Below are 23494 nucleotides of genomic sequence, written 5' to 3'. Positions count from 1 at the left end.
TGAATGAATGAATACTCTCCACATTTATCAAGTGAGAACAATAATTGTTAGCTTTGATGGGGGTAGCGATAATCAGCCATTGGAAGTTTAATCCACTATCTAATAACTCTCATTTGACTCTCAATATGCATCTACGGCGCCCTGTTTCGCCAAGTAAGGCATTATTGGTGGTATATTTACATGTTGTAAGAAACCGTATGTGTGTTGTGTGTGTCTGTGCTGTGTTGCGTGTGTGTGAGTTTCGTTTTACGCCGCGCTCAGCAATATTCCAGCTATATGGCGGTGGTCTGTAGATAATCGTGTCTGGACAGGACAAGCCAATGATCAACAGCATGAGCATCCATCTGCACAAATGGGGACCGATGACATGTGTCAACCAAGTCAGCCAGCCTGACCGCACAATCCTGTTAGTCACCTCTTACGACAAGTATAGTCGCTTGTTACGACAAGTATGGGTCGTTGTAGGCCTATTCTACCCCGGACCATCACGGGTCGTGTGTGTGAGTGAGTGATTGAGTGAGTGAAAGTGTGTGAGTGTGTGTGAGTGAGTGAGTGTATGTATGTGAGTGAGTGCGTGAGTGTATGTATGTGTGTATGTGAGTGTGTGTGAGCGAGTGCGCGTGCGTGCGTGTGCGTGTGCTTGTGCGTGTGCGTGTTTGTTCGTTCACATGTATACTGTCAACCATTCTGGTATCCCTTTAGTAGGGACGACCGCGGGCAGGATACGAATAGTGCTGAGGTTGAGCTAGACCTCAGCTCACTTTTCTTGTGTCTGAGAGGGCAACTTAGCTCAGTGCTGTCTTGTATACGTTTATGTGTTTTGTGTAGCCAGCCATAGAAGCTTGGGTTGAAAGTATTCCTTCTTTGTCAGCGTATTGTTCGTACACGTCTGAGTTAGCTCCCCACTTGACACACACATACGCGTTGACGCTAGATTTAGTCATCACACATATGTCAAATGTAATACAGACCCGATTCGGCTTTCCTTTTTTGTACAGAGTGTTTTGAAACGCAGCTTGAGAGAGAGACAGGAACATGACAATTTAAACCTAGATTACCTAAAGTGCGTGTGCACCTGTATATCTACAAAGGATCCGGGTGAATGCCCCGTGTGGTGTGCATTACCATTAGCTGTTTGTAGCATTGTCACCATGTATGTGTGTTTTGTGATATGCATGCTGTACTATCTCTGATCGAAATTAGCTTTGGAGGAAAGGTGTTTTTGTTAAGGGATGAAGGGCGTTAAATCTTACCTAGCTTACTCTTCAATGCCGATGCCGAGTCGTCTTGACTTAGGCAAACATACCTCGAACATAACCAAAATCACAGAGAATAACAACCAGCAGAACGCGACCCTACCACCCGTTTGCTAATCGTATGACAGGATTTTGTCTTGGAAGGTGTCGTTAGTAAACGATGCTGGACATTGGATGGACAGGTTCAGGGACATTGTTGACGGTGTATGTAATTCACTAGACAGTGTAACGCTCACAATATCAATCACTGAACTGTCAGGTCCAGGTAATGTACATGCGGTCGTGTTCGAATGAATCGCGAGTCACCCCGTGTCTCACTGCTCACCCATGAGTACCATCAATTTTATTACCCCGCGTCTCACTGCTAACTCTTGAATCGTGATCTGTTTTATCACCCCGTGTGTCACTGCTGAAGTCTCACCTCACATTAATATATACATAAAATGAAAGATATATAACACACATAATAAAAGGCGTGAGCCACCCATTAAGGGTTGTTATGATAGACTGTAGAAACACTGTAAAAAGACGTGATACAATGCAGTTACAGAAGTGCAATGATATATACTCACTTAACAAAGCTAAGAACTATATAAAACACGGTTTCGTTTTTGCAATAAAATATGCCAGATTTTGGCGCACACACATACACAAATGGTCTGGAGAGAGTAAACCACATTTTATGCAAAGAGTTAAAATCGTTGAAACTACCACAGTCGATCATTTACATGTCTAAAAGCGTTGACCTGATTCCGTTGCATATCGGGCAGTCAAGTAAAACGTGGGTCTCATCTTCCACAGTATGGAAACAAGAATGTGGATTAAAACATACTCTCTGGTTCTTGTTGTATATCCCCGTCTCCGTATGAAGGGAGGCGACTCCACCTCTAAACATCGCTAGGGCGCTACGATTAGACCTTGGCATATGACTGATGGCATCCGCTTCCTGAGATGTAGTTAGTTGAAACGTCTTGTACAGTCGCAGTTTATTTCCTCCAATGTCCGTATTGCTGTTTATTACCCTGTTTATCACCCCGTGCCTCAGGGTGATAAACTAGATCCTAAATACTATATCTAGTTTATCGCCCCGTGTCTCACCTCTCACCCCCGAATCGTGAATACTGTCTAGTTTATCACCCCATGTCTCACCGCTCACCCCCGAATTGTGAATACTGTCTAGTTTATCGCCCCGAGTCTCACCGCTCAAACCCGAATCCTGAATACTGTCTAGTTTATCACCCCGTGTCTCACTGTTCACCCCCGAATCCTGAACACTGTCTAGTTTATCACCCCGTGTCTCACCTCTCACCCCCGAATCCTGAAAACTGTCTAGTGTATCACCCCGTGTCTCACTGCTCAGCCCCGAATCCTGAACACTGTCTAGTTTATCACCCCGTACTCACCTCTAACCCCCGAATCCTGAATACTGTCTAGTGTATCACCCCGTGTCTCACCGCTCATCCCCGAATCCTGAATACTGTCTAGTTTATCACCCCGTGTCTCCCCTCTCACCCCGGAATCCTGAAAACTGTCTAGTGTATCACCCCGTGTCTCACCGCTCAGCCCCGAATCCTGAATACTATCTAGTTTATCAACCCGTGTCTCACCGCTCACCACCGAATCCTGAATACTGTCTAGTTTATTGATACTCACCCCTGACTACTATCTGCTGCATCGCCTCAGTCTCACTGCTCACCCTGAATTGTAATGCATACCAATCTCAACAGCGCTGAGGAAAAGGCGCGATCTACAGTTAATTTACAACAAAAATATCAAACAAACAAAAGTACATGAAAGATAGATAGATCTAAGTGTATAATAAATTATTAATCTGCGCTAAGAATATAAATTTGTCCACGTCCCGCGTTCTCCAGTGGAGATTCACGAATGCACCGTTGTACATGGTACGTATATATACAATTCAAACAAGTATTCCTATTGGTTAGTATAGTGATCATAAGAAATACGATAAGGTGAAGAAAGAAGGTTTACAAAGAAGCCATGTCGTCTGCTCTCTCATGTGTCACGTGATCTCATGCAAGAACTCGTACGAGATCCAATAAGTTTATGTGTCGCGGAGAGTACTTGTGCAGATCGTGATTTGCCTCGCGCATCGTTGCCTTGTCCATCCACCCAAACTGTGAGTAGCTGTAAACTGCATCAGCGATTTATGCCCTATCGTGCGAACCGATAAACATGTAACACATCCTATCCGTGCAGAACAGTGCTAACGTGAGCGCTGTTGACTATGTGGGCAAACTTGGTTATGAAACTTAGCATGACGAGAAAAGAATCTGTCGCCTGCACGTAAAGTAGCGTGAACGAGGGGTCACTTTATGCCTCATGAAATATCAAGTGGACAAGCGTTCGTATCATCATAAATATCAGATAAAACAGCTGACGGAGTCCATTGGGACAGCAATGTCACTTCAACAGTTGTGTGTTGTCAACGGGCGGACAGAGATAACTGTTTGTGTATAAACGTGAATCTGAATGTTCTGATTGCTCAATCGGCGAGAGCGTTTCGGTGTGATTACAATAATACGGGAAATGTCACTGACTTATGCACGTCCCTCGTTTATTCATATATTTCCGTATATATGTTTTAGTGTCTCATGAGCCAATTTGTGGCTCGACGCACGGTTTTACTGTTGCATAATGTATTGTCTGTAAAATCAGACTGTCTCGATTATATGTTATCTTGTATAATGTACTTGTACCTGCAGTGTAAAGTGCGTGACACTTAAATAGAAATACAAAGACAGGTACACTTGACCTGCTTTTGAACCATACACTTCCAGCCTCTACCAGCAGTATATGTTCGTTCAGTGTTATGTTGTGTTGTCAACTGGAGGAATGGGGTTACACCCAAGGCCCAGGTTCGATTCCCTACTTGGCTGCAATGTGTGAAGCCCATCTCTGGTGTTCCTGGCATGATATTGCTAAAAGCATAGTAAACCAAAAGTCATTCACCAATAGGGCATTTATCCCCTTCACCAGTGACAGTGTACTGTGCAATATGGTCAATAAGTGGCTTTAACAAATATTGACTTCTGATATCATTTTCTAATCATATGTCACCCTATTGTTATTGTTTCAACCTGTGGTCAGCGTTTGTATAATCCTATCTTTGCTTTTTATTTATTTATTTATTTATTTATTTATTTATTTATTTATTTATTTATTTATTTATTTATTTATTTATTTATAATGCCACTTAATTCTTCGGTTGCATTGTCTTAAGCATCCTTATCAATGTACTCATTGATACTGGAGTGGATTATCAACAAGTAGTATCAGTATATGTAGACAGTGATAAGATACACCACAAGCTCTGCTATGTCTATATCTATGATAATGTAATTATGTGTATTTAATGCAGAGATCTATTTAGGATTTTATGCTTTGTGTCATGAAAATCAAACCTTTAAAATTTGTTATTTGATCAAAATTGCATTTGTATGTTTCTTTTTCTTTTAAGAGGTATGCTATTCTTAGCAGTAATGTACTCTTACACATTAGAGCCTCTTAAAGTGAACTAGCCATTGCAATATTCATAGCTATTTTAAAATTAATTAGGAATTTCAGAATATTAACTGATATTTCCTGGACATTTTGGAAGTGAATAGTTTACTTTGAGCTGGTTTGTTTAACATTGTTTAAGACAACATTATCTCCCTTGGCAGTGAAGATAGTAGATGACACAAGACTTACAATACTACAAGACCTTATAATAGTTTACTAGGATCTCAGTAAGGTGCAATTAGAAAGGTGACAAACCCAGCTTGTCAGGTGGCCACACAGTTTAAACAATCATAGGTAAAGTCAGTGATGTATGTCCTATGGGTAAACAGGGGTCATTTAAGGCCAGGAACATGTTATCGTCACTAGCCATCACCCTAGGCAGTATATTTTGAGCCAGGTCATTAGCAGGGCATATAGTTTCATGGGTATGAAGTGTCCTGCACAGAAACGATAGTTATGTCATGGCTTCAGGTAACTTTTTGAGTAAGGGTGTACTTACACCTCATATTGCAAGTGGGCATGTACTGAGAATTTAGGAGTATTGACATATTTTTGTTTGTGAGACTTGTTGATGTGGTTGTTATTTATAATATTAAACAACTTTTCAGCTATTAAACTTTGTATATATTAGACGTACAAAGGTATTTATGTCCTGTGCATGATACGCTTGAAATCTTCTGTCATACGTCATTGATTTTTAGGCTTATCTGTAGCCCTGAATTTTATGGATGTACCCAAACATGTATGGGTTTTTAAAGACAGGACGTGGTCCATGAGGTAACTTTCTGTTTTAAATACTGACGATAAGTCTAATTCCATTTAAATGCTTGGATTTCAACAATTACTGCAGGTATGAATAAGTTCAGTTTTGTGCTGCGTCTAGCAATATTCCAGTGACATCATAGCGGGGGACACTAGAAATGGACTTCGACTACCCATGTGGGAAATTGAACCTGGGTCTTTGGCATGTCAAGCAAACGCTTTAACAGCTGTGCTACCTCACAGCCCATCTTCATACATGAGAAGTTAATTGCAAGGTCATTGTCATTCAAAATAAGGACCCTTTAACTGACTTTTTACTTGCCTCTTTAAGGGGAGTTGATTGTTGTATAGAAAAGTTTGGGTTAGTTAGACATGTATTCATCAATACTTTTCTAATATAGGTTTCTCTGGTGCAAGTTTTATACAAACAGAACCCCTCATTTTGTATAAATATTTTCATAAGGGTGCAGAATAAGCCTACAGTCTAACCATATCTACCTCACTGTTGGCCTGCCACTGGGTATTGAAATGGATCTCTGCAAACATTTACATTTAGAAATATACTTAGTGTTTGGTTGCAACGATTTGTCTAGAATTCTCAACAGGTGTTTAAATTTCCCACAGCAGGCAAAATGGAAAGGTAAACTAGACTGTTCAAAATGCGAAATGAGGAGGTATTACATTGAAGTTACCCTCTTGTTTAACCTGGTAGGCCATATCTGTACATCATTTATTGTTTCTTATCTTCAGCTTCAACAAGCATGAAAGCGATAGGCAGTAACTAAAATGTTAGAAATACAAAAACATGAGACATTTTCCCTGACTGTGTGACATATTTATGGGGCTGGCAATAAATTAAAAAATAAAAATATGAAAAACATGAGACATTACCACTGATTATGTAACATAGTTTATGAAATTTATAATTTAGATCACTTGGTCAGGGATTGGGAAAGAGAACTTTGACAATGAGCCATTGTCAGGATTATTAGCCATTTGCTGAATTTAAAATGGGTCGCTGCCCTTGTATCAATAGTAAACTTCAAAATTTTAATGGGCCATTTTTCATTAAAATATGCAAAATGGACGATGGCCCCTGCCTTTCCCGATTCCTGCTTGGTAATTAAACTAGTTTATGATGTAGGTCAAGTTGTTCTGCTTTAGAAACATTTTTCAGCAAAAGGAAGATCAAGCTGATCTGTTTTGTTGAGAGTGTCAGTGTTTGATTATTTTTATCAGGTGTACATTTTCATAATGACCATGAAAAGTAAGACCAAAAAAACTGTTATTTGGAATGGAAGTTTGGAGTAGGCAGGAGATGGGTATCACTGAAAAAAATACTTATGACTTTGTATCAAGTTACTTTCATAGAACACATCATTTCATCCAACACAAATTCATAAATTAGGACATTGTTACTTCTGTTACTTCTGTTTTGCTAACAGATGGTGGAGACTTTTAATATATATCAGCATCAGATTGGTTTCAGATATGTCACTAGTATGAATCGATTATTATGGGTAGAATATACAATTACAGACTGGTGATGAGGTCAATACAGGTTTTTATCATGTATATGGACCGGCGAAAAGGAGTATTGACCAAGGACAAAGTCCGAGGTTAATATTGCTTCTCGCGGGTCCATAAACAGGTATTGACTGAATTCTCCAGGCTATAACTGTTTTATTATGTAATTACTGAAAAACGCTTCTGAAAACCAAAACATGTGCGTTAAGTCAGGATAATGTAATTATATTTTCACTACAAACCATTAACATTGTGTCAACAATACAGTGACATTTAAACAATGGAATGACATCATAGCTTGACATCGTAGTGCTCTGAAGTCAGTATAACTTTTGGTCAGATCTGGCTTAGAGTCAATATGCTTTTCTGTTGATGGTCATTTGACCCCCCTCAAGACCAATCAGGTAGCCGAAAAGATATGCTTACATAAATATAAACCTTATTTATTAACATATTTGTCTGAAGTCAATTTGAGGGAGGGGCATTATGGTAACCTTGTGGTTTAAAAGCATTCGCTTGTCACGCCGAAGACCTGGGTGTAACAACCATTTGTGGTGTTCCCTGCTAATATATTGCTAATAGTGGCATAAAACTGAACTCACCCACCAACCTTTTGAGGGATTCTTTGGTGATAAAATCTTCAATAATGAACATTTGCTTCATGTATTTTCATTGTTTTCTTTAAGGAGCAGGTGGTACATTTGTATGAAGTTGTGAAACACAAGAATCAAATATGACATCTGGAGCACCCAACACGTAAGTAAATTGAGTTTTTCATGCACCTTTTTAAGGATAACCAGTTAGAAAGAAATTATTCCTGAGTGACTCTTTTCATGACTTAAAATTAGATAAAAATGCTCTAAAAAAGTATTTTTAAATCCCCACAAGAAACTATCAAAGATAGGTCATTAGTGTAGGACAGAGTGATGGTATGATTGTCCAAAAGGCTGGTTCTTAGTCATTTTAACAAAATAACTTATATCCAAGTATTTCAAAGTTACCCTACACTTTGTAATTTTGAGTTGTCTAGTGGGTATGAAAGGGTTCATATTCAACCATGTCTTCAGGGATAGAAATACAATTTTTTTTCGTGTGCCTTAGGACACCATGCAAATACTTTAGATGTGCCTTTCAGAAATCAAGTCTGTCTGCGTGTTTTTAGAATAAATGTAGCATGGATGATTATCATTTGAAATTTGTTATAATGTTAGCAAACAACAAATGTAACCTGTAATCTGTTATCAATAATATGTCTTCAGTTTAAGATGGCTTCCTTTACCTTCATTTGCTCTGCCTTCCCAGCACCTTTAATAGCTAAGAATTTCGAGACATAGGGTCACGTGTTCAATATATCTAACAAACACAATTTCCTCTTCAATAACTGATCTATCAGTATTTCAATCACTCTAAATGGGAAAACAACCAGATTTCTTACCATCCATCATAAGTCAGTGATTTCCTGTACGACAAGGTCAATAAATGTTTTTGCTTCTTTGACATATATGTAAGTGTTTTATTTTAGGGAAAAAATGCTTGAAGGTGAGCTATGTCTCTAAAAATACACAGACATGCAATAAGGCACTGAGAATACTTTTTATTCGTGCCATATCAGTATTTACAATGCGATGACATGCTAATACAGGGGTTACTTCAAACCTTGGTCTTTCAAGCCGAAAATACAATTACACAAAGTTATGCCTATTTATGAAGGCAGTAAAGAAAAGTCAAAACTTCATTGCCACTCTTAAACAATCCTAAGGTAAATATGATCCAATATTAGCAGGATCATGCTACCCTACACAGTGAATTGAAATCAGTTTTGTTTCAGGTATATTTGGTGGATGATAAATTCCATATCCTGCTGATATATAAGAGATATGGAGATAACAGACAACTTCTGCAGTTTTCATAACTTATTAGGCTAATTTGGCACAACATAAACACATTAATTTGTCCTGGATGTTTTCTCTGTCATATGAAGAGAGTAAGAAGCAAACCTGACATTAGTGTTACAATGCTTTATTCATTATATTTACAGTACCAATACTTAAACATGCACAATATGATGTACCAATGTGCCTGCACATAACTGCCTTTAATTGTTGGTGGAACAGTCTACCTGATAGAGGGGAGAGAGCTAGTTGTTCAAAACCACCTGACTGAAAACGGTTGTGTATATGGATGGGTAGTCAAACTGGGAGTAGTCACAATGGGAATGAACCACCTGAAAGTCCCATTGTTTTTATATAACCGGCTTGTTTTTATCTCATCTGGAAACAGCTTTCAAGAAACTTTAACTTTAGGAAGGATTGAATGTTTCACCATATATTCACAGAAACAAATTAGGGAACACACGATAACCAAAGTGTTCCTTTATTTCCAGAATTTCACCCACAGTGCAATACATACCTTGTGAAGAAACCTGGAAAGGCATAAAGGAACACTTGTATTTTCATGTGTTCCCTTATTTGTTTTCATGAGTATATTATTGTTGTTGTTGCTGGAATTTTACCTTATTTGTTTTCATGAGTATATTATTGTTGCTGTTACTGGGTTTTGGTTTTTCGAGGCATTGCAGCTGACATCAAAGAAACCTACTTGCCTGCCAATTCATAAGTAATATGTTTCAAAACGGTATTTTGGAGAGAAATTCCTCTAGACTTGGCCCCTAAGTACCGACAGTGTGCATGTTGATGGGGGCATTAGCTCAGACTGAAGACAATGTATATGGAAAATGTACATCAACACATTAATGTTTTTCTAACATCAATATGTTAACCTCCGCAAGTCATGTGCAAGATTCTGGCATACAATCCTCAAGAAGCCACATAAGTATCAATAACCATTTACAGTGTCAGTTTCCACTAGCATTCCTCACCCTCTTTCTCAGTGACTGTATCAGACATTAAATGTTTGAATTTGTATTTATGTAGTATCGTCTTCCATTCTCGATGGAGGATTTGTTCTAATACATCAAGTTTTTGCACTGAAGGATTTTTTTGAGTATTCTGCAGCCCATAATGTCACAAATATGCTGTAGGGGATTGGGATCTGGACTGATATATTGTGGGACCTGTAGGATAGCCTAATGGTTAAAGCATCTGCTTGTCAGATTCGATTCCCCACATGGGTGCAATGAGTGAAGCCCATTCCTAGTGCAATGTTGCTAACAGCAGGACCCGTGAAGTCTGGTTTGGGATGTATCTTTAGTGCCCCATGCTTGTTGTAAGAGCTTACTAACGGGATCAGGTGGTCAGACTCGCTGCCTTGGTTGACACATGTCATCTGTTCCCAATACTGCAGATCAGTGCTCATATGATCACTTGATTGTCTGGTCAAGACTGGATTATTTACATACAGCTGTCATATAGCTGGAATATTGCTGTGTGAGGAGTAAACCTAAACTCATGCAATGATGCCAATCTCTACGATTTTATTGTAGTCGCTACGAATTTTAACTTCAAACTACGCCAATGCAATTCCACTAGAAATCCTACGAAATTTTAATAAAATACATTAAAATTTGGATATATAGACAAAATCACACATTTTCAATGATGACATACATTTTCAGACATCACATACCTTCCATTCATCGTATTTAAAGATATATTTGAACTGGAATGATTGCAAGTAACAAATGTAATTTTAGCGAAGCTGATTTCAATACCTTTGTGATATGACACATTTAGTTCCGATGGAAATAATTTAACCCTGTGACTACAATATTGTTCATTTTTTATCTCAGAATCCATCATGATTTGTATATTTAGTTGGCTACTAATTTTATGGTCAGATTACTAATTTTGAACGTTGAAACTACTATTTGCAACACTTTGAGGTTGGCATCTCTGCTTATGCAAAAAGTGCCATAAAAACATATTCATTCACTCCCACTAAAAGCGGCATATAACCATACTCACTCACTTACTTCTGTTGCCAGACCTCAGTGTATGTTCCCATAGCTTCACCTTGTATTGACCTGTGAATATTGGAGTCTGGACCACACAACCAAAGGATCAACACGATCAGAATCAATCTTGTACAATTGGCAGTGATGGCATGTGTCAACCAAGTCAACAAGCCTTACCACCTGTTGACGTTTCTGTTTTTTACAACAAGCATGGATTGCCAGTTCTAACCCATATCTTCATTATAACTCACTGCTGTACCATGTTAACTGATTCCATAGGTATTTTGGCATGTATAAAATGTATGTTCAAATGATATTATCTATATTATATTTACTTTTCAGCACGGGTGCGCCCATCTGTCCTGATGATGTTCCTTTATCAGAGGTGTACTTTGCAGGTAATTAATGGGAAAAATATTTTAGAAAATATTAAAAAACTATTTCTTTTTTCATATTTGATTCAAAAGAGGCTTTTAGTAGTAGTTACTATCAATATTTGAAAATATACACTCATTTTTCTCAAACTGCAAAATACCATGCTTGATTTAGGTGTTGAAATTTGTGCTATCATGAATCATTTGTTTAAGACAAGCAAGAGTTGCCCCCAGTGAGGTCATATTCCAAAATATAAACAGTGTTTGCGGTGATGCAGGAACCTGCATTTTTGCCACCCCAAAATGATAAAAACATGCAAAAAATAATTTGTGTGTGTGTTTCAGATGCATAGTTTCTGATCTACTTAATTTTAAATATGATCAAAAACAGCAACATACAGAAAAACAATAATGAAATGATTCAAGATTGTAATGAAAAGTCACAAAAGATGTGGACTATATATTTATCATTTCTGCACACATTCGTACAAAACCTGCCATGAACACTATAATAAATTAATAAGTATAACTCAATTTCGTGTATTTTGAAATCATGCTTTGAATTGCCATCTGCAATCTCTTAACATTAGTTTTCAATATAAGATAATGATTGTTCCAATTCTTTGTATATAAAACACCAAAACTGTTGTGACTTGTATTCTGCAGGAATATCTACTGGGGAATTAGCTGCCATTGCAGTTTGTGCAGTGATTGCTGTAACTAATGTGATCATGTACCTGGAGAGCACCTGGTACATAATCCGACACTTCTTGGTTCGCAAGACGAAAGTTTTGTCTATATGGATGATTGGCCTACAACCAGTAAGTTAACAATTTGTGATGCTTTAACCTTTCAGATCATCTGAAAATCCTTAGAAGCTGTAATGTTTGTTGATTAAAGTAACAGCCTGAAAATAATTGAATCTAGTCTTATACCAAGTAGTGCTTCATGTTGTCAATACCAAACCTCACCTTTGGTGTATGTTGACACAAAATTAACCAACCAAGAAATTGGAATTCTGACAGTATAGTTTTGCTGTTGACCCATTCAAACACAGAATTTCCATAGACTTGTGGATTCCACGTCTCACAATGTATGAAACTGTCTCCATACATTACTGCCCTGTTGGTCCAGCTTCCCTTAAAGGTTAGATAGACCCGTGAACATCCAGGTTAGAAATGGCCTTTGGCAACACTTGTTGTAGGAGGCAACTAACAGGATGAGGTGGTCAGACTCGCCAACTTGTTTGAGAGATGTCATAGCAATGCTCATAATACTGATCATCATATTGACAGACTGCCATCAGTTGGAATACTGCTGAGTGTGGCTCTCAACAGCTACACCAAACCACCATTGAAATAGGCAACAATTTTTTTTGCAACCTCCATTCATAGTGGATATTATTATATATTTTGTTTTGACTCTATATATTAATGTGCAATGGCTATCTACAGGTTTTTGCAATGACAGCCTTGATAGCTGTGTGTATCCCAAGATCTTCCTTGCTGTCAGATCTGGTAGCAGCCGTGTAAGTAGTCTGTGTCCTTTACATGCATAGCATGAAGTTTGAATGACAAATTTAGAGCTATTATAATTTCAGAATATGGCCCTGATTTTCCAACACAGTATGTCTATCCCCATAATTTCAGAGATTAGGCATTAGTCTATCCTGTAAGTTATGTATGGGGATTTAACTTTGTCAGTTTTGGATTTGGGGGAACTCAGTTGTTATATTTTCTGTTGATGACATATGACACTCCTTGCTCCACTTACAGGAGTGTTTCTCGATTGCCATGTCCAGTACAAAAATACTTCAATGTATGTGTTTGCTGTTTGAAGGCACAGTATCACGCCACACTTCTCTAAAAATCAATATTGCATTTCTCTAATTAATACTGTCAGCCCCCATATGATATATTCCGAAAAATTTTAGATGTTATTATTACAGTAAGAATTCAAAAAGTCTAAATGAATTAATACAACAGTTTTGGATGTAGTTCATTTACATTCCATATATGGCAAGTGTTAGATGTTTGGAAGCTGTTCACATCAAAGTTTCAGTTATCCATTTCAGGCAAGTCACAAGCGATAGCAAGTCTCTTGTTGTATAAATAGGAAGCTTAAGGGAGTGCACATGACCTGTTATATATATTTTAAACCAAAATATTGTTGAAAAGGCATGACATTGTGCTTTTAAAGATGCATTCTCGTCACACGAACCAATTCTAACCCAGATATGTGTGGGCTCAGAGATGTTAGAAGGAATGAGTTTGATTTTATACCCCAGTGATTACCTATAATGTGTGTTTTGTACTTGCCCCAGCTATCTGTCCATCTGTATGCGGATCTTCCTCATGCTGATGATCCACTACCATGGAGGTGAAGAAGGCCTTATAAACCACATGTCAGGGGAGACAATCAACCTGCGCAGCCCACCAGTGGCCTGCTGTTGCTGCTGTTGCCCCAAGATAGTTGTAAACAAGTAAGTAGGAGTATTTGTCACAGTTACCATTAATTCATTATCAGTAGACTGACTTTGAACTCTGTTATTACAGATTTGTTTATAAAAAAAACAGTTCCATGTAACTGGTGCTGTATAGTCCAGTCAGAACGTGACAAAACCTCAAAATAGTTGGTACTAACATGATCTGAGTGGTTTCAGCTTAACTAGGTTATAACTAATGACTACTGAAAGGCCTTGCAATATGATCCTAAGTCTTATTTTGGGGTAAGACCATACAGAAAAGACTTTTGAGAGCATCAACACCTCGTCATCCTATATGAAGGCAAAACAGTCACCTCATTTGCAAAATGTCATCTGTGTGAGTTAATCCATTTTTACAGATCAATCTGTGTTACCTGTTGCAAACTGAATGAACTCACCTTGTGTACACCCATTTTTGGAAGAGTTGCACTTAGCTTTTATTTCTGTGACTAGGGGTAGTAATAACTGAACAAAATATTTGAAGGGTTGAATGTTTGAATACTAGAAAATCTGAGATGTAATTGGGTGATGTGATTTGGTTCAGCAGTATTTGCAACAGTTTTTCACTTAACGGTACATCAAATTGTATGCAATTTCATGACAGTTATCCCCAGTGACATGTAATACCATGGGATATATCGTCTTCCCTGTTTCAGTTGGAAATCATTTTGTTTCCTGAGCAAATTTTGAAACATTGATAAACAGGCATGCACCACCTAGTATTAAAGTAAATGTATATGTATATGTGTGGTAGTAATTTCAGTTTCAAAAATATCAATATTACTACGTTTTTTAATGGCAGTAGAAAGGACAATACTTGTTGTACTCTCGAAACCTTTCAAGAGCTTTTAACAAGTAGCTATTCACCCGAGAAGATCCCGGTTAAAACTGATCTTCAGCACCCAGTGCTTGTTATCCCCTGCCACATGTTTAACTCAAAGTTCAGGGATATAGTATTAGGGTCTGTATGTACAAATTGGGATGTCTTTAGAACCATTGACTAGATTCTTTTCATATTTGGTATCTGTGTTCATCACAGTAACAGACTGCTCCCGGTTATGTTTGACCTTAATTTCAAAGTCACAAGAGGATGTTTTACCCTTGTGTCAGTGACATATTTCAAGAACCATACTCACTTGATTTTCAAGATCACGTCAACATTTTGAAGATTTCAGCATGTTAAGCTGCATGTTATACTCGTCATTGAGATATCTCAAGAAATGTTCTCTGGATTTTCGTTGTGTTTAACTCCACTGGCTTTATCTAGGGAAGGTGCTAGGTCCAGTTGATTTGGATGACCTTCACATAATTTACTAGGTTATGGTGACACTGGAGATTTGAGCATGTTAAACTGCCGCATTTTGTTAAGATTGTCAGGGAAGGATTTTCTTCATTGAGTTTCATGACTTCCTGTGAATGTTTTTCAATAAGCAATTTCTTTGTTACTACTCTTGCATATTTCATAAACTGAGACATCCAAGTCAAGATCAAAGTGAGTCTTGAAAATGTTTGTGTGTTTTAACTACTACAGAGCAACACATCAAGAGAGGCTGACTGGTCATGTTTTTGTTGACATCATCTTGAATTACGATATTTGATATGATATTTGCAGCGTGATCATGTGATCATGTCACCTTAGTGACAATGCTTGTTGTAAGAGGCAACGAATGGGATCAGGAGGTCAGGTTCGCTGAGTTGGTTGACACATCATTGTATCCCATATTTGGAGTTCGATGCTCATGCTGTTGATCACTGTCTTGTCCAGTATCGATTATTTCCAGACCACAGCCATATTGGTGGAATATTGCTGAGTGCAGCATAAAACTAAACCTGCTCACTTTAGAGACCTCCTCTACTTACACTTAACCACCATGCTTAACTGTAATCCTCTGTGTTTTTAATACATGTTCAGACAATCAACAGTAGAGCCAAGATAGAAGATGCTGGCTTTGTGAGCGTTAACTATTGTACAAACAGTCATTTGGGCACTGAAGTATGGAGTAGGCTGACGCCGGATTAGAGGCTGTGCAAATGATCATGAATTAACTAGCTCAGTGCCGATAATGAGAGCATGCCAGATGGGAGGGATGCCGGTTTTGAGGGCCTCCACTGTATATCGATGTAAATGATATAAACACAAAACCATTCCTGTACCACTTGTTTTAAGTGCAGTGATTTTTTCCACTAAGTTTACTGGACTAATGGACATGGATAGCAAGTGAATTAGATTTGATTTCAGTATAAGGATTATTTCAGCCATATGTCAGTGGGGGTAAATTAACTAAAACTGAGGTACATGTTTTGGACCCATTGTGACTGAAACCATGATCTTTGATGGAACAAGGTAAAACCTATGCAACTAGTTAACACTGCTAGGACTTATTCTCAAGGATGTGTGAAGGTCCCGGGGTAGAATAGGCCTTTAGCAACCCATGCTTGCCATAAAAGGTGACTATGCTTGTCGTAAGAGGCAACTAACGGGATTGGGTGGTTAGCCTAGCTGACTTAGTTGACATGATCGATGCTCACGTTATTGATCACTGGATTGTCTGGTCCAGACTCGATTATTTACAGACAGCTGCCATGTAGCTGGAATATTGGAATGCGGTGTTAAACTAAGCTCACTCACTCACTCTCCAGGATGTGAATATTTGTATGGAACCTGAATGTAAGCATTCACAATCAGGCATTTTTTTAAAATGACACTAAACTTTTTTATCCACTGTGTTCTAAAACCTGTTTTGTTTGGTTTCTAAAGATGTCATGATACTGTTTCAGGAAGAACCTCTTCAGAATCAAGATGTGTGTTTTACAATTTGCTCTATTAAGACCAATCCTGGTGCTTCTGTCTGCTGTGTTGTGGACTGATAATAAATATGTGAAAGGGAAGGTAATAAAACAAGTTTCAGATTACATGTCTTAAACATTATTTTGCTGTTGTAAATATGCCTTATACTCACCATCCTTTTACACTTAGAGTGCTTCACATAATAACTGATTTGCTTTGTTGGAGGACATTTAATAACTTGCTGTGGTTTATGTAATATCTCCAGTCTGTTATGTCAAATACATCTCTTACCATCTCGGTTTTGAAGGATATTTCTTACTTGCCAACATTACATCCCCCTCTTGCCACATAACTACATCTCATTTGCACCATCTTGGAAGGTGTCAAAGTACATCTCACACCCAGCCTCTTACCAGGTTTCAAGGTACATCTCATACCCACCCCCTTGCCAGATGTCAAAGTAAATCTCATACCCACCCACTTGCCACATGTGAAAGTACATGTTAGGCACCAAACCTTTGCCTTTGGGTTTCACTAAAGTTCAATGCCATTTCCCCTCTTACTGTTTCAGATGGCGCCAAACCAAGCTGCTCTGTACTTGAATGTGTTCAATGCTGTGTCGACACTCACTGCCATGTATGGCTTGATCCTTATATTCAGGGCGTCAAGGAAGCACCTGAAGGAACTCTTCATTGGCCCAAAGTTCATCTGCATGCAGCTAGTGCTTGTATTCACTAACCTCCAGAGCTTTGTCTTCAGTACTCTGGCCAACAACAACCTTCCTTCTTGTACACAGTTATTGTCGTCTGCTGCACGAGGCGATGGTAAGTGTCTCATCTGCTGGCAAAAGTGGTCCGGCTTTGTCTTCAATACAATGGCCCCCACCAAACCTCATCATACTGTCTCCAACTGCATGAGGTGATAGTGTCACATCAGTTGTTGAAAGTGGTCCATCTGCCCAGCAACAACCTTCTTTCTTGTACACAGTACCATCTCCTAATGCACAAGACAATGATAAGTGTCACATCTGATATCGAAAGTGGTCCATGTGCCCAGCAACAACCTTCTTCCTTGTACACAGTACCGTCTCCTAATGCACAAGACAATGGTAAGTGTCACATCTGATGTCAAAAGGTGTCCATCTGCCCCAGCAGCAACCTTCTTCAATGTGCACAACACTGTCTCTAAATGCATGAGACAATGGTAAGTGTCACATCAACTGTAGAAAGTTGTCCATCTGCCCAGCGACCTTCTGCATTGAGCACAGTACCTTCTAATGCATGAGACAATGGTAAGTGTCACATCTGGCCTGACCATCTTCTCTGTACATCAATACCATCTTCTTCTGCGCTAGACTATGGTAAGTGCAACATCTCGTCAGGAAAGACCATCTTCCCTGTACACCAATATATACCATACCTGGCCAATAAAAAGCAACATACACTATGTAATATTACCTCATACACTGTGATAACTGGAAATTGTACAAATGTATGCTGTCTTCTGCTGCACTAGACTATGGTAACTGCCATAATCTGGCCCGACCTTCTTTCTTGCACACCAATACCGTCTTCTGTTGCTCTAGACAATGAAAGACCATCTTCCCTGTACACCAATATATACCATATCTGGCCAATAACAACAAACATACACCATGTAATATTACTTCATACACTGTGATAACTGGAATTTACACAAATGTATGCTGTCTTCTGTTGCTCTAGACAATGAAAGACCATCTTCCCTGTACACCAATACCGTCTTCTGTTGCTCTAGACAATGAAAGACCATCTTCCCTGTACACCAATACCGTCTTCTGTTGCTCTAGACAATGAAAGACCATCTTCCCTGTACACCAATATATACCATATCTGGTCAATAACAACAAACATACACCATGTAATATTACTTCATACACTGTGATAACTGGAATTTACACAAATGTATGCTGTCTTCTGTTGCTCTAGACAATGAAAGACCATCTTCCCTGTACACCAATACCGTCTTCTGTTGCTCTAGACAATGAAAGACCATCTTCCCTGTACACCAATACCGTCTTCTGTTGCTCTAGACAATGAAAGACCATCTTCCCTGTACACCAATATATACCATATCTGGCCAATAACAACCAACATACACCATGTAATATTACTTCATACACTGTGATAACCGGAATTTACACAAAGCAGCATATTGTCAGCTCACTTAAGTCTGTTGTGTGATGGTTTATTTCAACAACACTAATGCATTTATTGAAAATATCAATATCATTATCATATCATTAGTTTACTCCCACTGAGAAAAGAAAATATGTGAACTTGGGACTGTTTCATTTTGGATACACTACTGTAATGAAAATAGTTACCCTTCCTGAATGCATTCCATATTTTAGGAGGATCCTCTCCTAAATAACAAAATGCAAAAGCATTGTAATCTTTATCCAAATATACCCATTCTTTGTCCTGATAACTCTTTGGTGATCATCCGGTTTCTTCTGAGACACCCAACAAATGATTGGTATGTGACGGCAAATGATGTTAATAAGCTCGGTTTTCAATTTCAGTTTGGAACCACCTCATTGTCATTGTGGAAATGTTCCTTCTGGCGCTGCTAGCCCGGCGCTTTTATCGCAGGACAGAGGGGTTACAGGTCATCACAGATGTTCAACTTACTAGCTCAGAAGACCCAGACAAAGTGCAAAAAACCGAAAGCTCTTCCTTGTACAATGGAGCCAATGAACTGAAATACAGCATCAGTGAAAAGGAACGGGAGCCAAAGATCAACTACATGTAGATGATAATGGTGGTGATGATGATGATGATGATGATGATGATGATGATGATGATGGCGATGGTGGTAGGAGATAGATGGAAATAGTCTTTCAAGTATTGCATATTGTAACGACTTGAACTCGAATACTGTGCTCATTATATGAAACAGGGACTACATGGAACTAACAAGTTGTCCTTAATGAACTATAGGGGATATGAAACTCATTGGATCTATGTTGTACTTGTAGGACAAAACTCAGATACTCCTGATTTTCATTTCGAACTGTTTTGTTTGTTGTTCAGCGATCCACTCAGCAGTATTCTGGCTCATGTCAGCAGTCTGTATATACTCATGTCTGGATCTGACATTTCAGCAAAGCTGACCGCCCACTTCTGTTAGTTGCCTCTTAACGACAGTATTACTGTCAAGCACAAGTTCATCAGGATCTGATAGCTGTAAATGATGACAGTTCATTTTCACTAGCACTGTTAAATTTGTTTAATTTCATGACATACTCACATAGCTATGTATGATTTGAAACAAGCAAAAATAATATTTATACCTCAGTGCGATCCATGATCATGTATGGCAAGTTATAGTCAAGGGATATTAATTTTCTTTTTCCTTTGCTCATTGTATTCTACCTCCTTGCTCAGAAACTCATTGGATCTACATTGTACTTGTAGGACAGAACTCTGATACTCCCAGTTTTTCATAGTAGAGTTTTTTTTAGTTTGTTGTTTAACGCAAGCCTCCATTATTGGAGTTATATTGCGGCAGTATATGATAGTTGAATATGGACCAGACAATCCAGTGATCATGAGCATCAATCTTTGCAACTGAGATATGATGTGTGTCAGTGAGCCTGACCACCTAATCCTATTTAGGGACATTCCTTTTCCAAAATTGTTATCATTGCTCCATTTCATGTTAGTACTCATTTTATCTACTGCATACATACTCATCATTGTGCTTGAAGCAGACACTCAGTGCTTGGAGTATTTTAGTGCTTTATAAATTCACCCATTATTATTGTTATTAGTTGTCTCATGACAAGCATGGGTTGCTGAAGACCAATGGGTTGCTGAAGACCTTCTTCCAATGTACTTGTAACCTTATTATTGTTTGATGTGCTTTAGTGTGTTGCAGTAGAACCAATCACTAAAACAATATCCCTCCTCTACATGTTTTGTTTCAACATGTTTCAGTGATTGATATTGTGAGCAATAATTTTCACCACCTGGATATAGTAACACAGGCCCAACAACCAATCAATTTCATGTCCTCTGAGACAGGTTGCTGGGATCAATCCCATAATCCCTATCTGCAATGTCAAGCTTAACCCTGATACAGATTACAGGCACAAGTCGGAGTGAGTGAATGAATCAGTGAGTGAGTGTCTGAGTGTCACCAGAAAAGGACTTCATACACGTACCATTGTGGGGAATTGAACCCTGCTCTTTGGCACAACTTAGCCACTAGACTACCCTACCATCCCGAGTCAGCAAGATGTTTAATCTGTAAACAGTACATTTACAGCAGTACATATGTATTGTAAACTGAAGAAATGGCTTTTGCTTTGTTTCCCAAGACATTCTTATGCTCATTGTTTAAGGACACCATTGGCTACTTTCCAGCTTAATAATGGCAATATGGGCCTGGCAATCCAGTGACTGAATCAGAAGTATATGTCTATACATACGATGACATGCATCAGTGGTACAGTGACGTACATCAATGGTACCATGACCTGTATCAAGCAAGTCCACCCCTTGGTCCTGTTTGTCACCTATTGGTTGCTGAAGACCAATTTCTAACCCACATCTTGATGGGTCATATGTCTGAAGACTAGAACAACTGGCCTAAGTGACCGCTACTGTAAGGGTATATGGTTGCCTTGAAGAAGTGCAGCTTGAAAACAATTAACAAAATTGATACAAACTAGCTATCTGGATGCACTCCGCCCTCAAACTATGGGTTTGAATGTCACTTAACACACCAACACCAAATTAAAGTATGAGGTACAGACGAGTGATTTACCAAAGGGACAATAAAACATCTTTATTGTGCTGATGATATCAAGTACATATTATACACTTATGTCTTTCATTTAGTAAATTATAATGTCTTGTGAAATGTGTTCTTTTTGTAATATATTGCCTTGCATGTATGCATGCACTTTTGTCCAGTACAAATATTAGAGAGATCGTGGGTATTTGAACAAGTTAAATATTTTTATTCAGGAATAAACTTTTGTACAATTTCAACGTGTTTTTGTTTAAAAGAAACAGAAAAGGTCAGTGTTCTAGAACTAACATCCAGTATGAGTTTCGTCAGAACCGTGTCCTGCAATGACTGCCAACTGTCTGGGGACAAATTCAGTGGTCAGGCGTCACAAAAACATAAAGTACTGCGTGATTTGTGGTGCTTGAAAACCCCACAAATGTGATCATGATAACAGCTCAGACGACTGGGGGCTTCCATGTCCCAGTACAGTACGGGGACATGTTGAGGTGTTCCACTCCAAGCACATTTTTTTATGGTCTTGCATTACAAACAAACAAGAGGTATTTCATAAAGTATTTATTTATAATACATGTGACCATTTGGATGTTTTGCGAACTAAACGATGAAATGGATGAACTGACATTATTCTTCTTTGAGAACGTTAGATTTATACCAAGAAAATATTGGCAGTTTTTAAACTTCCACTCTGTAGGTTTTAAAACTAAAACAGACTAAGCTTCCCATGTTAAGGCATTTCCACAGAAAACAGAAATGACTTCTAAATGAAAACCAAAGTTTAGTCACTTTGGTTTAGCAAGGGAAAGTGTTCTGCTAGGAAATGAACTACATTACCCATCTCATGCAGGACAAAAGAAACCCTTCTGTAGACCACTATGTTCACTACAGGCTCTAAACTCTGGGGAAAATGAACGAGAATCATAGATTTTAATCCACACCTGAACATTCTGATATATCCAAGGGACATAACATTGCACAACAAAACCCAAATTCTGATGTCAATACAATATTCCAAACCATGCAAAAATAATTTGGTATTGAGACGTAGGTACGTTTCTAGCGATATCTGTCGCGTGTTGTGATGATGTAACAACTGATGACGTCATGATTTGACGTAATGTTTGCAGCTGCGCGAGCCAAGGTAATATTTATAAACAAAGGCACGTGGTATAGCCACGCCATCAATAACACAATTTAGCGGTTAACGCTAAATGCTAGTATACAAAGATTTACAAGAGTTAACTCAAGTGTAACATGCGTCACATTTAGCTTAAGCAGCAAATCACAAAGTACAGACAAAATTTGGTTAATAAGTAGAATAACCCATGAACATTCTCATTCACTTTCCATTACAAACATGGACATTTTACATGTCCAAAGGTGCTGGAAGCATTATTACAAATACACGCATTGGTCTGAAGACAGCATTTGTGCACTGTGGATGAGAGATTTGCATATAGACAGACGGATTCATTTCTGTAATTCTAGGCCAAAAGCCCCAAATACAAAAGTGCAGGCGCATTGGTACACCATATTGTACACGCATAAGTATATTAGTACTGTGAATGACACTTTGCATTATCAGATCTGCTTCTTACTTTCTTATATGACAGAGCAGACTTTCAAGACGCACAAATTCTATATTGCATTATCTTCTCTGATTACAGTTTTACATGCTAGTTTATGTTCATATCTGTGATATTATTTTCACTGTCCATTGTCGACAGGTTTTACTCTTCCAGAAATTTTCATTTTATTAAATGAATTGTTCTCGTCACGATATGGCTGCAATATTGCCGATGTGGCGGTAAATATTATCTCACTCTCTCACTCACTTTCACGACACACTAATGCGTTCATGTTGTTTCAAGATATAAGCCTATTAAAGTTACAGAACTGATATTAAATAGTGTGCAGGAAGGGTGGCATTCTTGTCTAATATCTCCATATCTCTCACATATGAAGATATGAATACTAAATGCTGGCACAAGTGTAACATCATACTGTACATGCTTAAGTAGCACTGTGAATATAATGAATGAAATGTTGTAATATCATATTTGCTTC

General features: G+C 38.3%; 1 protein-coding gene across 2 annotated transcripts; it reads left to right on the top strand.

Moving 5' to 3' along the window:
- The first annotated feature begins 3281 nt into the window (after nucleotides 1–3281).
- LOC137290710 (organic solute transporter subunit alpha-like) lies at nucleotides 3282–21669 on the top strand. 2 transcript variants are annotated; one of them, XM_067821798.1, is made up of 9 exons: nucleotides 3282–3396; nucleotides 7757–7826; nucleotides 11326–11381; nucleotides 12024–12178; nucleotides 12812–12885; nucleotides 13681–13839; nucleotides 16621–16732; nucleotides 17202–17454; nucleotides 19194–21669. In XM_067821798.1, the coding sequence occupies exons 2-9, from the start codon at nucleotides 7804–7806 to the stop codon at nucleotides 19421–19423; spliced, it is 1062 nt and encodes a 353-aa protein (XP_067677899.1). In that variant the 5' UTR covers nucleotides 3282–3396; nucleotides 7757–7803; the 3' UTR covers nucleotides 19424–21669. The 2 variants fall into 2 exon arrangements, with proteins under 2 accessions (XP_067677899.1, XP_067677900.1); XM_067821799.1 differs by lacking the exon at nucleotides 3282–3396 and adding an exon at nucleotides 3399–3488.
- Nucleotides 21670–23494: the final 1825 nt, after the last annotated feature.

This window comes from Haliotis asinina, chromosome 7 (genome assembly GCF_037392515.1).
Source record: "Haliotis asinina isolate JCU_RB_2024 chromosome 7, JCU_Hal_asi_v2, whole genome shotgun sequence".
NCBI classification, from domain to species: domain Eukaryota; kingdom Metazoa; phylum Mollusca; class Gastropoda; order Lepetellida; family Haliotidae; genus Haliotis; species Haliotis asinina.
This window is presented reverse-complemented; position numbering and strand designations above follow the sequence as displayed.

Coding starts and splice junctions, on each gene's coding strand:
- LOC137290710 (XM_067821798.1), top strand. CDS start 7,804: ATGACATCTGGAGCACCCAACAC. Junction 11,382..12,023: donor ATCAGAGGTGTACTTTGCAG/GTAATTAATGGG, acceptor TGTATTCTGCAG/GAATATCTACTGGGGAATTA. Junction 16,733..17,201: donor ATAAATATGTGAAAGGGAAG/GTAATAAAACAA, acceptor TTACTGTTTCAG/ATGGCGCCAAACCAAGCTGC.